Raw genomic sequence first — 15,355 nt, forward strand, 5'->3', positions numbered from 1 at the left:
ATGATGCGCGGTGTCTGTTGTGTTACACAGAAAAGACCTACATCAACTTGTTCAATGTTCGGTTATGAAGATTTACTTTTGCGCGATACGATCTCCACGTGTAACATAACCGCGCATCCTGACAGCACATGCTAGATTTCATAATGTAACGTAAATTTAATTACGTCGTTTATTTATTTATAACAGTCTTAAAATGGTTTAATTTATAACAGTGATTATTATTTATCACTCACTAAATAACATAACTCAAGCGCGTCGACGTTGCAAACGCCCCCCCCCCCCTTTCTCGAAAGCTCTCGACCGCTTCCAAAGGAATCGGGACTATTCTAGAAGTTTCTAGAACAAATACGTCACATTTCTCGGAAAGATTACGTCACATCCGCCTTCGTTCTTTATCGCCGATGACTAATCTTTCATGGCGCCTCGATGGCTATGGAAATTTCTGGAATAAAGTTTTCTAAATATTGAATCACGAATTTCTTCATTCATAGGCATTGCATTTGAAAAACATAAGTCACATCAATAACCGGTTTAATCGGAAATGACACCAGAAATTTTAATATACCATCGATAGATCGTGATGTAGCGTACAAAATTATATTTGACCATTTTTTCGAACCTCGCCAAATAAAAGAGATACCCTATTATCTCGAACAAACTGTATAATGTATGGATACACACAGCAATCGTCAATTCACCCGGTAGTAACTTGGGAAAAATAAATTCCGCAACTCCTTTTGGAGAAGTGATCCGACTTGTACAAATATTAACATCAACATAGCGTCAGCTGTGTTAATCAATAGATTGGCGACGATCGACTTATGTACATTTAATTTGCTTGCCAATAAAGCTTACCTTGTATACATCGAAGTTTTCTATAATTGAATCAAAGCATGTGTACAGGTCATTGAGCAAATCGACTACTTCAAGAGGAGTACTTTCGGCGGATAGTGAAGTAAATCCTACAATATCGCTGAAATAGATCGTCACTTGGTCGAATGTTTCAGCGATCACCGCTTCGCCACCAATTAATTGAGTCGCTACAGTTTTCGGTAAAAGTTGGTACAAAAGTTCTTCGCACTTGCGTTTCTCTTCTAAATAATCAGCAGTTCTCTCCTCCACAAGCGTTTCTAAGTTATTGGCGTACTGCTCCATACGCGATAGTAAATTATCCAGTATGTTACTGCTGTCATACTCCCTTTAATATTAATTCAATATGTCATCAATCAAATTCGTAAAAATACCGTGGTCAATGCTAACAATGAATTTTTATGGCATGCCAATCTACCATAATTTTAAACAGAGACGTTGATGGTACGGAAGTAGGTACTACTTACTTGTTCAGTTTACGAATGGTGTTCTTAACTACTGAAAAATCGGGCCTATCTGCGGCATCCTCTGCCCAGCATCGTTTCATTAACTGAGCGACGTCTTCATCACATGTACTATCATCTATTAGGGGTCGAAGAGGCGGAACGTGGGAGCTTTCCGGTCCATTTCGTACAGAATCTACAATTTCTGCAAAGAAAATGCGATTAGTAATACACAACAAGCAACATTTTGCTACTTCTAGATTTATTTATATCATATGCAAAATTCAAGGATCGCCATCTTTGAGATGTTTAAACCATTTATATCCTATTCCAAAAGTTACGATGATGTTCCCAGTTTAACACGTGCGTTACTTAAGTTACTCAGTGTGGTTCCGTTTTTGAGCTTTAATTAAAATATCTTTTATATAGTAGTATTGTAAGGCAAACAAAAGGGAGTAAATTTCTGACTCAATAAATGTCTTAACTAAGTTCCAAACATTTCAAGCACAAATTACACTGCAATAGAACAACGCCATTCTGCAAACTAAACGATTTACTTACCTAAGCTTAGCCAGAGTTTAATTAGATACGATTAAATCATATGTACCAGCAAGAAAAATTAGACGAACACCTTTAAAGCTTAAAGCGCATCATCAATTTTGTCTTGGACTTCTCATACTGCAACCTCAGCCAGAAATTGAATTGTGTATATTTAATCTACTATGGTACCGATGTAATTAAATAAAATCGGTTACATGTCATTGGTGTGTACTTGCCTGAAATTATAGTGTAACGCATTTCAGAATTTTCAGCAATTAGAGGATTGCGCTTGTTAAACTAATTTTTCTCTTTGCGGTCAGAACTGTCGGACAAAGTACGGAAGCTTTTGATGAAACATAACATCATAATCGCCTCTTCGAAGGTGAAGAGGTCATGGTTTTAGATCTGTTAAGGGTAAAATCGCTGCTATGAAGACAATGCAGGCATAATTGATTCAAGGAAGTGATGATATTAATCTATTTAATATATTTACTATTTATATACCTATCTTTATTTGTAACATAATAACGGTTATGTTGTTATTCTAAAAAATATTAACCTTCAGTTGACTCAGTTTCTACATTAAGTCTGAAACTGCCAATAAGATTCTGCCGAGTACTTTTATTTAGAAATCAATAACAATGTTAATGAGCTTATTCCTAGTGAAAATGATCCGGTTGCAATAATGATAATATAAATCTCGGGTTGTGTCTTATTCTCCATCCAATACTTTCCGTAATAAACCGATACAACGAAATATCGAAGGATCCTCAGTATTACAATCACTTTTAACGACAATTTATTTTAATCTTACAAAATACGTTTTATAGTTAACAAAAATGCATCAAATTCATGTCTTGGTCATTGAGATAATGCTTTTAATCTTGTTCCCTACGATATCAGTGCAAGAAAAACGATTTTGACATGTTTTGATCAAAATCCATGTGGTTGCCAAAAATAGATCAAAATTCATGTTTTGGTCAATGAGATAATGCTCTTGGTCTTTTTCCCAACGATCTTGGTGCATAAATAACGATTTTGGCGTATTTTGATCAAAATCCACGTGGACTCCGAAAGATCATTTAACATCTTTGAATCTCACATATGCGGTTATCAAATGTGCACGACGTGATGCACTCTTTCAGCATCAAGATAATGCGTTAGAAAGCTTTTAAAATTCCCAATTCATGTGTAAAAAATAATAATTTTGGGTACATTTTGCCCTAAGACTTTCGACCTGTACCACAGAGATGAGTTATATTGAATTATTACACATCTAAAAGCCATAGGGAATAATCTAGCGAAAGTCCGAACTCGATACATGACCTAGGGAATGAAATATGTTAATTTCTATTATATTGACCCCGCAGTTTTTCCTGTTCCCGATTCACTGGAAGCCCTATAACTTTTGTTCCTGTTGAACCAGCGTACTGAAAATCAATAGCGTCCGTCCTTAAAATCCAAAGTACCCATACACCAAATTTCAACACAGTCGGCCACTTTTAAAAAGAGTTAGAGCGCACACGGACGGACGGACGGACGGACGGACGACAATACAAAACTATAAAGGATCTGAGGATCCTTAATAATGCGAAGTTAATATTCAGAATTGGAGATGCATGGAGTATAGCGTTGCGAGACCATAAAATACTCAATATTTCATTTATAAATATAAAATATAAATGTGTGTGTACGCAACATTGTAAATATGAACATGTATTGCTATATTATCATTAGTTAATTCAATAAGCGAGATGTGCTTTGAATACAAATATCCAGATGTAGACCAAGTAGCTTAAAATTCGTCACCTGCTTTATGGATTAGTGAACAATACGAATATTTTGACTAGATACGAGTTTTTTGGCAAAGAATTGAATTATTATGTAGGTTTTTGATATTGACCTGAAGTGAAAACCTAGTACTGTAATGATAGAGCTGAGATCATTTACATACAACAAAAATAGTAAAAGCCTTCTCTCGGTTGTTGTTTTGAAACTGGATATTATTACTACAGAACAGGTCCATAAATCCATTTCCAGCAATGTGACGTCATCACTGGTATGCGTATAAGCAAAACGGGCCCCCTTAAAAAATTGTAGCAACAGTTATTCATTTTTAGCTTCCTAGCATGTGCTAGGTAGCTATTGCGATAGCAGTTTTTTGAACATTTCAAAATTTCATCAAATGTCGACGTTTTAGACCATTTTAAGCAACTTTTAAAGAATACAATTTTTTTCCGTCTGTATGTACGTTGGCGCATGTTGGCAATTTTCTGAGAAAACGGCTCCAAGGGTTTTGTTGAAATTTTGTATATATGTTTTAGGCATACCGAACAGAAAAATAACGGGCCGGATTTTTGAAAAGAAATTTTGGAGCGCCGTAACGGCATCGAACTTTTTTTTTCAAATAGCAACCTAAAATTTTTATTCTATTATTTGGAAGACCTTATTTTCCTGTGTACAATCTACAAAAAATTGGGCCGGGTTATATTATCAAAAAACGTTTTAGATCATTTTAAGCAACTTTTAAAGAATAAATTTTTCCGTCTGTAAGTGCGTACATATGTTGGCAATTTTTGGTTTCAGTTAGGAAGCTATTCTGTCAAGAATTTGACACCTGATTTTCCGTCTGTATGTACGTACGTTTGTTGGCAATTTTCTGAGAAAACGGTTCGACGGATTTTGTTGAAATTTTGTATATATATACATACCGAACAGAAAAATAACGGGCCGGATTTTTGAAAAGAAATTTTGGAGCGCCGTAACTGCATCGAACTTTTTTTTTTCAAATAGCAACCTAAAATTTTTATTCTATTATTTGGAAGACCTTATTTTCCTGTGTACAACCTACAAAAAATTGGGCCGGGTTATATTAACAAAAAACGGAGAAAAAAATTGTCAAAGTCAAAAAATTGTGTTGCATATGTGCAAAACGCAACGATCTTGTTTCTGAAGAAATTTAAACGAAATTTCTATGGTAAGTCCCTTTAATAAAAGCAAACAAAATTCATGCGCAAAAATCGTGTTGCATCGCGAATTTGTTTGAAATAATCTATGCTATAAAAATGGTCGCTTAATGTCAAATTTAAGTTGCCCATTAGTGTGTATTTTTTATTAGTGTCGAATTGCGATTTTTCACAACGAATAAATTGGAATGGTATGTTCGATAACAGTTCAAGAAATGTTTGACGTATCCCGAAATCGTGTAATATTGGTTGCATACAATTCCACGAATTGACGGTTTTCTCTTCATAGCATGAGCTAGGTACAATGCGAAATTTCATCAAATGTTGACGTTTTAGATCATTTTAAGCAACTTTTAAAGAATAAATTTTTCCCGTCTGTAAGTGCGTACATATACTAATAATAATAATATATATTTATTCCAATAATAACATGGAATCCCATGGTACAAATTCAGCAAAAGCTGCTCTTCCATATGCACCATGCACATAAATAAGTGGAGTGACGTATAAAATAAAAGTAACACTTTTTCAACTAAAAATAAAACCTGTAGGTACATACACCATAGTGACATTAAAAACAAATATTAAATAAGTAGACGTAAAATCACATGAGAAAAATAAAAATAAAAGGTATAAGGAAACAAAATCTTAACTTTGTGATGTAAATAGAATATTAAACATTTCAAACTTAAATTTTTTACTGGTCAAACCCTTGAGAGACGAAGGTACAGTGTTGTATACCGAAGCCATATTGTAACTAAATGAACGGCGGAATATGTTGACAATTTTTGGTTTCAGCTAGGAAGCTATTCTGACAAGAATTTGACACCTGGTTTTCTTAAAGGCGTGCATTATCATAAGGAAATGATCTTACACTTGCTACAAAAAGCTAGTGTCGACACAAGGTACTAAAACATCGTTTAGGATAGCCCATTTCGCCTTTATATTGGATTAAATTAGCATATCAATATCGATCAATAAACAAAAAAGTTATCACTTTCCTTTGAGACGAGAATTTTCATAGGGAAATGGTTTTCCACTTGCTATGGAAAAACTGGTCTGGACACTGCTACATTGGATTAAATTTGCATCGATATCGATCAAGAAATAAGATCTTAACATGCTCATTCAAATAGGCAAATTGGATAACTTGCTCATTTGTTGATCGAGATTGATGCAAATTTAATCCAATATAGCAGCCGAAATAGGATATCGGAAATAGTCCATGTTATTATTTTTAGTCGAGAATATAATTAGTATGCAGATCAATTAGATTTGAAAGTTAATAGATGTCAAAATAAAAAACGAAGGAATGTAAAATTTCTCTCAATATACGTAACTCTTATTGCATAAGTAATAAACAACATTGTCCGTTGCTAACTTTTTAGGGGGCTTGGTTTGGTGGTCCGCATACCTGTGATAACGCCAAGTTGCTGGGAATGTTTGTTGCTAACTTTATGGACTTCCACAGGAAGGTACCTCACACCACCTACATCAACAGCTTTCATTTTCTTTGGAAACTCGAATTGTTTTGCACTTCTAAGAATTATGCGGTTTAATATTAAAAAAATTTGATACGATTTTTTCAAATATTTGTATCAAATAAATTACTAATTTTCAAATTCAAATGAAATATTGCGGTTAGAGGTTTCATGTCTCCAACGATTTTTCGTTTCGCGAGAAACCTGCTATTAAATTTAGTTTTAAGAAAATCCGACAAAATCAACTTAACGTAAATGTCTGTCGGCTGCGATTTAAAATTTTAACTTTACTTAATGTGTTAGCATTTTTGCCATATAGCCAATGTTTGCAGCTTGCATAATTGGCAGTCTCTCCAAACACATTTTCCAGGGGACTGAATCTGAATTTAATATCATTTACAAGTGTTACATTCCATAGTCCTAGGTGGGATTGCCACCGCTCTTAAAAATTTCAGGAGCGTATAGAATCGCGTAACACATTATCTGAAATGCTCCGCCAAATCCTAAGTTTGAGTATTAGTTGGTCCCTTAAAGATTAACTGTTGAGTATTGAAACCGTCAGGGCGATAATTCGTGGAATCGCAAATTCAAATTATGTTTCATTGAATACAAAGCTAAAGGGCACGTTTCTCAAAATATACACCACCATAATTGGCGTATTTTAGACAGTAATGGAAATCAAAATTAATATATGATCGAGTAGGACCCCATGCGCTATTTAAAATTTCAAGGGGATGGCCAGCCCACCTAAAGGGGTGTAAAGTAACACTAAAGGGAGAGGTTACCTACTTTGGTCCCCCTTCGATACAAGTTTTACACGTTCGGTAAATGATTTATTGGAGATGCAAATTTGGGTACCTGATATAAAATTAACTATTTGTTTCTTATATAAGCAAGAAATTTCTCCCTTTGTCTTTCATGAGGAAGAAATTGACAGCTCTACAAATGCAATACGTTAAAAGATCCAAAGCGACGTTTGTTTCTTTATTCTCCCTACTTAGATCAATGTTGGGGCAACTGTTTTCAATACACAAACTCATTTCGAGTGTTTTTTCTTAAATAACCACTGGTTTACTTTTTATACCCAATTTCAACCCCCATCGTGTATATAAGTACGTTACGAAAAGACGCGCAGGAATTTAATTATTCAGTTTACGCTAACGAGCAGAAATTTTTCTTCGAACGTTTTAGAATGAGGAAGCCATTACGAATTTCAGAGACTCGCCAACTTACAAGGAAATAGTTTCTAAATCTTCGAAAGTTTGGACTTCAAACAAGAAATATAGACTAACGGAGTTTTCCCGATGGATATCGGAATTTTGCTTCCAAGATTAATTTTTTTATCCATAAATCATAGTGTCAAACTTATATTGTATCACTTTTATCTAAAATGAATGTTTCTACAATTCGCGATTGCATTGGTAATATGCATATGACCTCCGTCAATTTATTATTTCGTGAGAGAGTAACTAATGGAATTTTAGTTCTAAGACCAGTAGGTACATTTTGTAGATAATTGTTGTGTTGGTGGGTTGGGGTGAATTGGATCTGACCGCACAGGGGTGAGTCGATTAAAATATTTCGATTCCTTTCATCTCTGACTGACTACGATACTAGCGATGAAACGTAAGCTGCATCTCTGCACTTTACAGCCCAATAATCTAAAAACGGTCTCGCCAATGTTGTTAACGTTGTTATTGCAAAAAATTACGTTCCTTCCTGGAAAATGACGCATCTTACACATCAGTGCCGAGGAAAATTATTGTAACACGTTTGAAATAAATCTAGTCGCTTGTACCTACTAAATTTATGTTAAAAACAAGGCACACTGGGAATAAGATACGATATAACACCTTTATTTCAAGTCTGAAGCCATTTGATCTTGTGCAATTGAGTGCTCGCATGCTTACTCGAATAGAGAAAGGTTGAAAGCTTTAACTTCATAATCGACAGGGGTTGGTTTCAAATATCAAAACAAGGGTTTTCTCACTTCAAGCGCGGACACACATTGAGGTGGAATTAATGTATACGCTGAATATACATTTATGTTTATTGTACACATCATACAATTGGCAAATGCAAATTGTTCAGTCACAAATCTATATTCCAACAGAATATGTAATGCATATTTTAAGTGAAACATCGAATTACTGTCACCTACAAAGTTATCATCTGATGTCTATCATAAAATCTACTGTCAAAATTCAAGAAAGAACAATCGAACATGAAATAGACTCAGTTTTGTCACAAAGAATAACAAGGCATCGGGACCAGAAATGGTAAAAAAGGGAAAATCAGAAATCTTTCGATTCTTGAACGTTTCCTTCACGTCTCCTTCCTTATGCTCGTATTAAAGGCATTTTTCCAGCCTCCATTGCAGCTCTTTGGTGCATCTTTCCTCTACATCTATTCATGCGCCTTCTTCACACCCCTAATCTGCTGGTCTATTTCCTGCACGATACCTTTTTGATGTGATCTTCATATCTCCTCCGCGTCTTCGCCACATGGCGTTCTAGTAACAATTACATGTAAATGTAGGTAATATATATACAACTTGTCTTTAAGAATTAAGTGAAAACGTAGAGGCAATATTTATTCCTAATATTGGGAAGGGATGCGCCGAACGAAAGCACTTTATATGGGTGATAAAATTTTAATCAATATTTCGTAAACGCTGACCTCCAAATATTTGTTTTTGTGTAGTAAAGTAAGTTGGTACAGCAACATGAAATAGAAAATACTTAGACATGAATTTTTAACGGTATGTAATATTCATGAGGACTTCGTGAACGATATGATATGGCCATTTTACGAGACGAGCAACAGGAACACATAATTTCTATATAATTTATAAAAGGCGAGTTTCATACTAGTAACTTTTTCCATAGAGGGATTTTTGTCAAGGATATCAGATAAAAAGAGGACGATAGTTCAATCGATGAATGTTCCCATTCCTCTACTATAAGTTTACGCTAACGCCTTGAAAACATTCTAGAAGCATAATTAATTGTATTGCCTACATTGTACAATATTTGTGAATTGCGATTGGGGTGGTTTTCTGTAGTTACATTTACTTACTGAGCGATACTTATTTCATCTGAATGCTCAAAGGGAAGTTGGGGTAATAGGGCGTAAACCCGACATTTCATGATAATAATAACGTGAGGAGATTTTAGATATTCCAACACAATTCAATATTGATGATACGGTATTGCATTTAAGGTCAATTTACGTTTATCTCCTCTGGCCTGTGGGAAATGGGTTCTGTCGTAAAATCGCGAATTTGAATAACGAAACAGATGCTAGCGCCCAGTTCTCGTGAGAAATTAATGGAGACGTTTAGGACGTTTACTCATTTTCCAATGCCAAGTTTTGCAACGGGGGCAAGTACTCTTTTCACTTTTGACACTTTTTTGAAGGGTGTTTGTTAATTTTGTTTCTAATTAAGTTATGTATGTGTAATATAACCGGATTTCCGTATGCACGGAAATTTGTATAGGAATTTTTGTTACATTTAAAATTAAAGCCCTTCAACTACTTTGGCACCAGGTATGTAGGTTGGGTATTAAGCTATTGATTCCGAGTTGAGGGCTCGAATTAGCACACTGTAAACCAGAATCTCATGCTCAACAAATTTCAAGAAATATTTTATCAAATTAAGGTTCGGTTTTAAGAAAGCGACTCGAAAAAAATCCAGAGGGACACAAGCTAGTGAAGATATAGTTTTCAGTCAAGAAAGCCAAGAATTTATGTAAGTTCCAGTAGCTCAGGCACAAAATATGGACGTATCTATCTTAATAAAACGCAAGAAAAAATGGAAGCAGGCCAAGAAGAAGTCAAAATGAGCCAAGAAGTGCTAGAAAAGACAGTCAAGAAGAGTCAGTAAAGAAAATAGAAAAAAGATTCAAGAGGCTATGACAAGATGTAACGAAGAGTTTAGAAGTTAAGAGAGAAAACAAAGAGAACGCAGAGAAATACATACATGTACAGGAGACAAGGATTCGAACATTAGGAGACAAGAATTAAGTATTTCGACGTCAAGCTAAACATGTGATCAATGACATCGATGGAAAATTGAATCAAAATGAAGAAACTATCATATGATCAGGACCAGTCCAGGGACGAGGAGTTCCACTAGTCCCTCGGAAGATTTAATTTCTTGATTTGAGGAAACTTGGGAATTTCAAAGAAGACATGATCGGAGAAGAACAATTTGAAGTAATGACAAGAAAATGGAAGAAAAGGAAGAAAAAGGCAGCAAACAAACTGAATAACCTGGCCATCCTTTGCAATCCATCCTTATAGGAACTTTCCCACGAGAAAACGAGTAACTGTTTTACATTTGCCAAGCGAATAATTCCACCCTTTGAGGTGCGACAGACAAACCGTCGTAAGCGACTAAATAACTGATGGGTTCCCGTTGGCAAGATTCTCCAACACCGAGTCGTTTCACACCATCCGTAGGTAGTAGCCAACAAAGGCGATTATTCAAACTTTTTTCAGTGTCTTGTTTGTCCCTTTAACTGCCCGAAGAATAAATTTTGCCAATCCGTTCTCATGGTAGTGGTGCTTTTGAGGTGATTGTAAGTTAAAACCCAACGTTGCGGTTACAAGGCAGCAGGTCGTTGCAATAATGATAATAATAATAATTTGGTTTACTCCCACTTATTTTAAATGGAGCAACGCATTTATGACTGACTTGCGTTATGAGAAAATAGACACATTGTACGTATAAGGATTTTGGTGTGTATTTATAGAGGGCGTTTGCCACTAAAAGGGACTTCTTGAGTCCTAATAATAGAAAATCCATAGGTTCAACAAGGAAGCAACCGTTTTTGTACTTCATTTTAGTTTTAAAGAACGAATGACGATCCGTAATTTAAAATTAATGATGCGCACAGGTGGAGATAATTTTCCATTACAGGAACGATTGTCCTTTCTAGAGTTTATTTTCGTGGAGACGTTGAGATGTATGACAGAGGTTTCTGCTTTTCTGTTGCAAACTTAATTAGCATTTGTCTACACTCTTAAAGTTTACACACCAAAGCAAGGGAGTATGATTACCAAAAATGCGACCTTTAATATTTATGCACGCCATGAATGTATAAATAATTTTCAGGGACGGGATTTTAAAATTTAATTTGTTCGGTGACACGTTTCTGTTTGAAGAGCTGTGAAAAACTTAATATCAATAAAACACAGTCTGAGTCTTTTATCGCTTCAGTAAAGGGGAAATTATTCGTTTGAGTGTTAAATTTAGGTTCAGAATTTACACATTATATCTGCTTTGCTATTCACAAATTCAAAGCGTTCAAGACTTAAACGTTAGGTAATTCAAGAGTGAACAGCTCGGAATGGAGTTACATAAAATAGGTCTAAAATACAAAATTAAAATATGGTTATATAATTCTAAAACAACCATTTTACGGAATTTGAAATGTATTTTTATGAAATTAGACACCTAAGGCCTTACGCTCAGGCAGTTTCATATCAAAGCCGTTTTTTATTCATATTTCCTCTTCGACGACTAGACCGTTTCACATAACTAAATCGGCCCATATTTACTCAGTGTACTGCGTATGTTTCTTATTCTTTACATTCATTTTGTCATTATTGTAGAAGATGATTCGTGTAGATTAAAAATAAATATATTGCTCCACAACCCCTAAATTGAACATGGTTACATTTCGTTTGCTACTACATTAAAAAAATATTTTTACAAAATTTCAGGATCCTTATATAAATTTTATTGATGTTATTTAGGAGATGACAGAAGTAGATTATTTGTAAATCAAATGCGCAAATAATTATTGGCCGACAACCCCTAAATTGGATACGCTTTTCGTCATTACTATTGGAAGGAAAGATACTATGCTAAAAAAAATTCACAAAATTTGAGGCCGCTTATGCAAGTTTTATTAAGGTTATTTGAGGAATAATACGCGAAAGTAACTTTGCAGAAAATTTTAAAAGTTATGCAAACTTTATATATCACTCGTTACACTTGAATTTACACACCAATTTGTATACATTTTAGAAGAATCAAGTAGTGCGAATCGTTAAAACAAATCCGCTATGGTCTATTTACACATACGGAAATACATTTATTTATAATGGCATGGGGTCGAAGAAATCATTAAGTTTTAGAATAGGGGTGCAAATGCTTGGATATTTACAATTTTACAAAAGGGTTCCGAATTTCAAATTAAATTACTACTTTCAGTTTGCACCCTGTACGGAGTTCGAAAAGTAATATTTTCGATCTTTATTCGTTATTCGTGCATAACTTTTGTAAGAATAGTTATTACGTCTTATTGTTTTTAGCGCATTTATTTATAAAAGGGAACTTATCATCTCATTTTGACCGGCTAGTTGGCCGACTGTCTGGCTGGCTGGCAGCGAATGATGACTCGTAGAAGATCGTTTGTACAAAGACAATGAGTGTATGTGTGCCCCGTAGTGGCGTAAAGGAGTGGAGGTCAGTTCTGGGGGCGCTTTTCGAAACTTAAGTTCGTAAAAGCTTATTTGCGCTCTGCGATGACCAAAAGCAGATTAAACAGTCTCATAATGTTATCCATAGTTAGAGTAGACGTCGTCATGTGTACAGTGTTCCAAATTGCTTGTTTTCGATGGGTTTAGGGGATATTTTGAAAACTAAAAAAAATATGAGTGTACACCTGTCATAGTTTCAAAACTGCATAGATCGACGATGCCAATTTTGATGTGAACGTGGCAACAGCGTCCAAAACTGCAATAAAGAGTTTTTGATTTATAACCCACATATTTGTGCGAATAAGTATCAAGTATAAACGTTATGGCAAAGAAATCTCTTAGGCAGGTAGCATTTTTTAATTTTCCAGATACAGCACCAAAGTTTGTTTTTTCAAATGAAATGTATAATATTTTTTTTGCAACAATAAACCAATAAAATGTTACACATTCTATTTGAAAAAACTTAGTGCTGTATCGTAATCACTAAGCAGGCTATGGAAAAGATAAAAATACCCCCTTACTAAGAGACTATTTTTACACAACGTTTATCCTTTATACTTTTTTGATATTCACACAAATAACTGGGTTATAAATCAAAAACCTTTTTATTCCATTTTTGGACTTTTGGTGCTGTGGCCACGTTCGCGCAAGTTATACGCCAAAATTGACATCGTTGATCTGTGCTGGTTTGAAAAGTTCTCAAGATATAGCGGAAAAACGAAAACAAGGAATTTGGAACACCATGTACATATCTGTTTTCATTGTATCTAACAAGCTGTTAATTTAGTGGCGAATGGGTAAAGAGGGGGGGAATGTATGAGGGCGCAATTTTAGTGGGCCACTCCAGGCATAAGCGGTAGCTACTCCGCTACTGTGTGTACCTACTGGGTTATGTAAGTAGCAAGTTTAGGGACGGGCGACATCTGCTCGCCATTCTCGAGCGTGGTGACTTTTGTATTTTTTTCAGTTTTTTCCTATCTTGTTCTACAGTTTATGTCCCATTGTAGATCTGTGGGAGTAGTCGCCTTCGGGTACCCAAAAGTTACCAAAAATTGAATACCTATATTATTTTCTGCATCAGTGATTTTAGCGAAATCCACCACAATGGCTCATTTATATGACTGAGGGGGCGTCAGAGGTGGGTATCGAGCAGGGCGGATTTAGGCAGGGGCTTTAAGGGCTGGAGCAGCAGCTCTAGTGCTGACCACTACAATAGGGATTAGTATAAACCGACAAAGAGAATGATGGCGGAGTCAAAACTAGTTAAAATGATCACACAAAATTGCGCTGGAGTCCCTTTGATCTCACACGAGGACTTTAATGCTTTTTTTCAATTTTTAACACTGTTCCGTTCATCTTAAAGGGCCGTAAATTTAGTTTTAATTATTCAGTGTTTTCAACTTTGTAGTCGACTTTAGCAAACGATTAGAATTTAACTCCCATTCATGTCTTTAATTCCTCTCGCGCATCCTGGGCCCTCGCCCCTTTTGTAGTGCTGGCCCTCGAGCTTTCGGAGTGCGGTGCCGTGGTACCTTCGGCACCTATTTAGTTACGCCACTGTAGGAAAGCGATTACGTTAAAGAAATACTTTGAGGATGCTTAGATCAATTTTATTGCAGTTATTTAGGGGATGATAGTGTATATTACTTATTTGTATTTGGCCGTCACCAATATACAGAGTGGCCCAACGAGAAGTATACAGAGGGCTTTTAGGGTATTAAATTTAGAAATTTCGAAAAATCCTCGAACACGTCAATTTTGTATTCGAGGGGGACAACTTTTGGAATACAAATCACGAACCCAAGTCTTCATCCCTCTACGTAGGGAGCTTAACCCCTAAAATTTTAAATGGAATCCTATGGCAAATGGCACATTATTTGAAAGCCAATTTAATCGTGATTACTAATCTGCTTTGCTTTTTAAATTCTATTGATTCGCATTTGAAATGGTTTCTAAAAAAACCAAATGGTTTTTTTCCCCTGATTTAAGTCCTTTAGATTACTTCTTGTGGGGATATTTAAAAAATAAAGTTTATGCTACTCCGCCCGGAACATTACAAGGGTTGCGAGCACGTATAACCATAGTGTAAGAATAGAATACACTTTGGTATAACTCAACAATTCGAGCGATTACCCCTGAAATCTTGCAACATGTGCGGAAGGCAATTCGAGCATTTATTGAAATAAATGTTGTGTGTTTAAAGTTATTTGTTATTTTTTGCACAATTTAAACCTTGTATTAAAATTTAAAAATTTTAATACAAGGTGACTTAGATCGCATTTGTTTTGGTTTTTTTAGAAACCATTTCAAATGCGAATATCTCCGAAACGAATCAATAGAATTTAAAAAGCAAAGGCTGCATTTAAATATTTCAAATGACGGTAATAATTTTAATTCTGTGTTCAACTTCAAATTCATGTGATATTTTTTAGCATAGCCCGATGATGGGTGGTTAAACCCGAAATCGATTGCTTTATAGAAACAATAAAACATTTGTGGTTCCTTTTAATATTTTAAAGAATCTCAACGAACCCAAAAAATGGAGAACTATACATTACATATA

At 35.2% G+C, this 15,355-nt stretch overlaps 1 protein-coding gene across 1 annotated transcript in view; it reads right to left on the reverse strand.

The window, feature by feature from the left end:
* LOC116165909 (atrial natriuretic peptide receptor 2-like) overlaps positions 1-15,355 on the reverse strand; it is a 114,273-nt gene that overhangs the window by 9,456 nt on the left and 89,462 nt on the right. The window contains exons 12-13 of the mRNA XM_031480662.1: positions 1,338-1,518; positions 856-1,198 (exon numbers count right to left, since the gene is read on the reverse strand). Coding sequence (XP_031336522.1) covers positions 856-1,198; positions 1,338-1,518 — 524 coding nt within the window. The remainder of the gene's footprint in view (positions 1-855; positions 1,199-1,337; positions 1,519-15,355) is intronic.

Source organism: Photinus pyralis, unplaced genomic scaffold (genome assembly GCF_008802855.1).
Source record: "Photinus pyralis isolate 1611_PpyrPB1 unplaced genomic scaffold, Ppyr1.3 Ppyr1.4_LG3a, whole genome shotgun sequence".
Taxonomy (NCBI): domain Eukaryota; kingdom Metazoa; phylum Arthropoda; class Insecta; order Coleoptera; family Lampyridae; genus Photinus; species Photinus pyralis.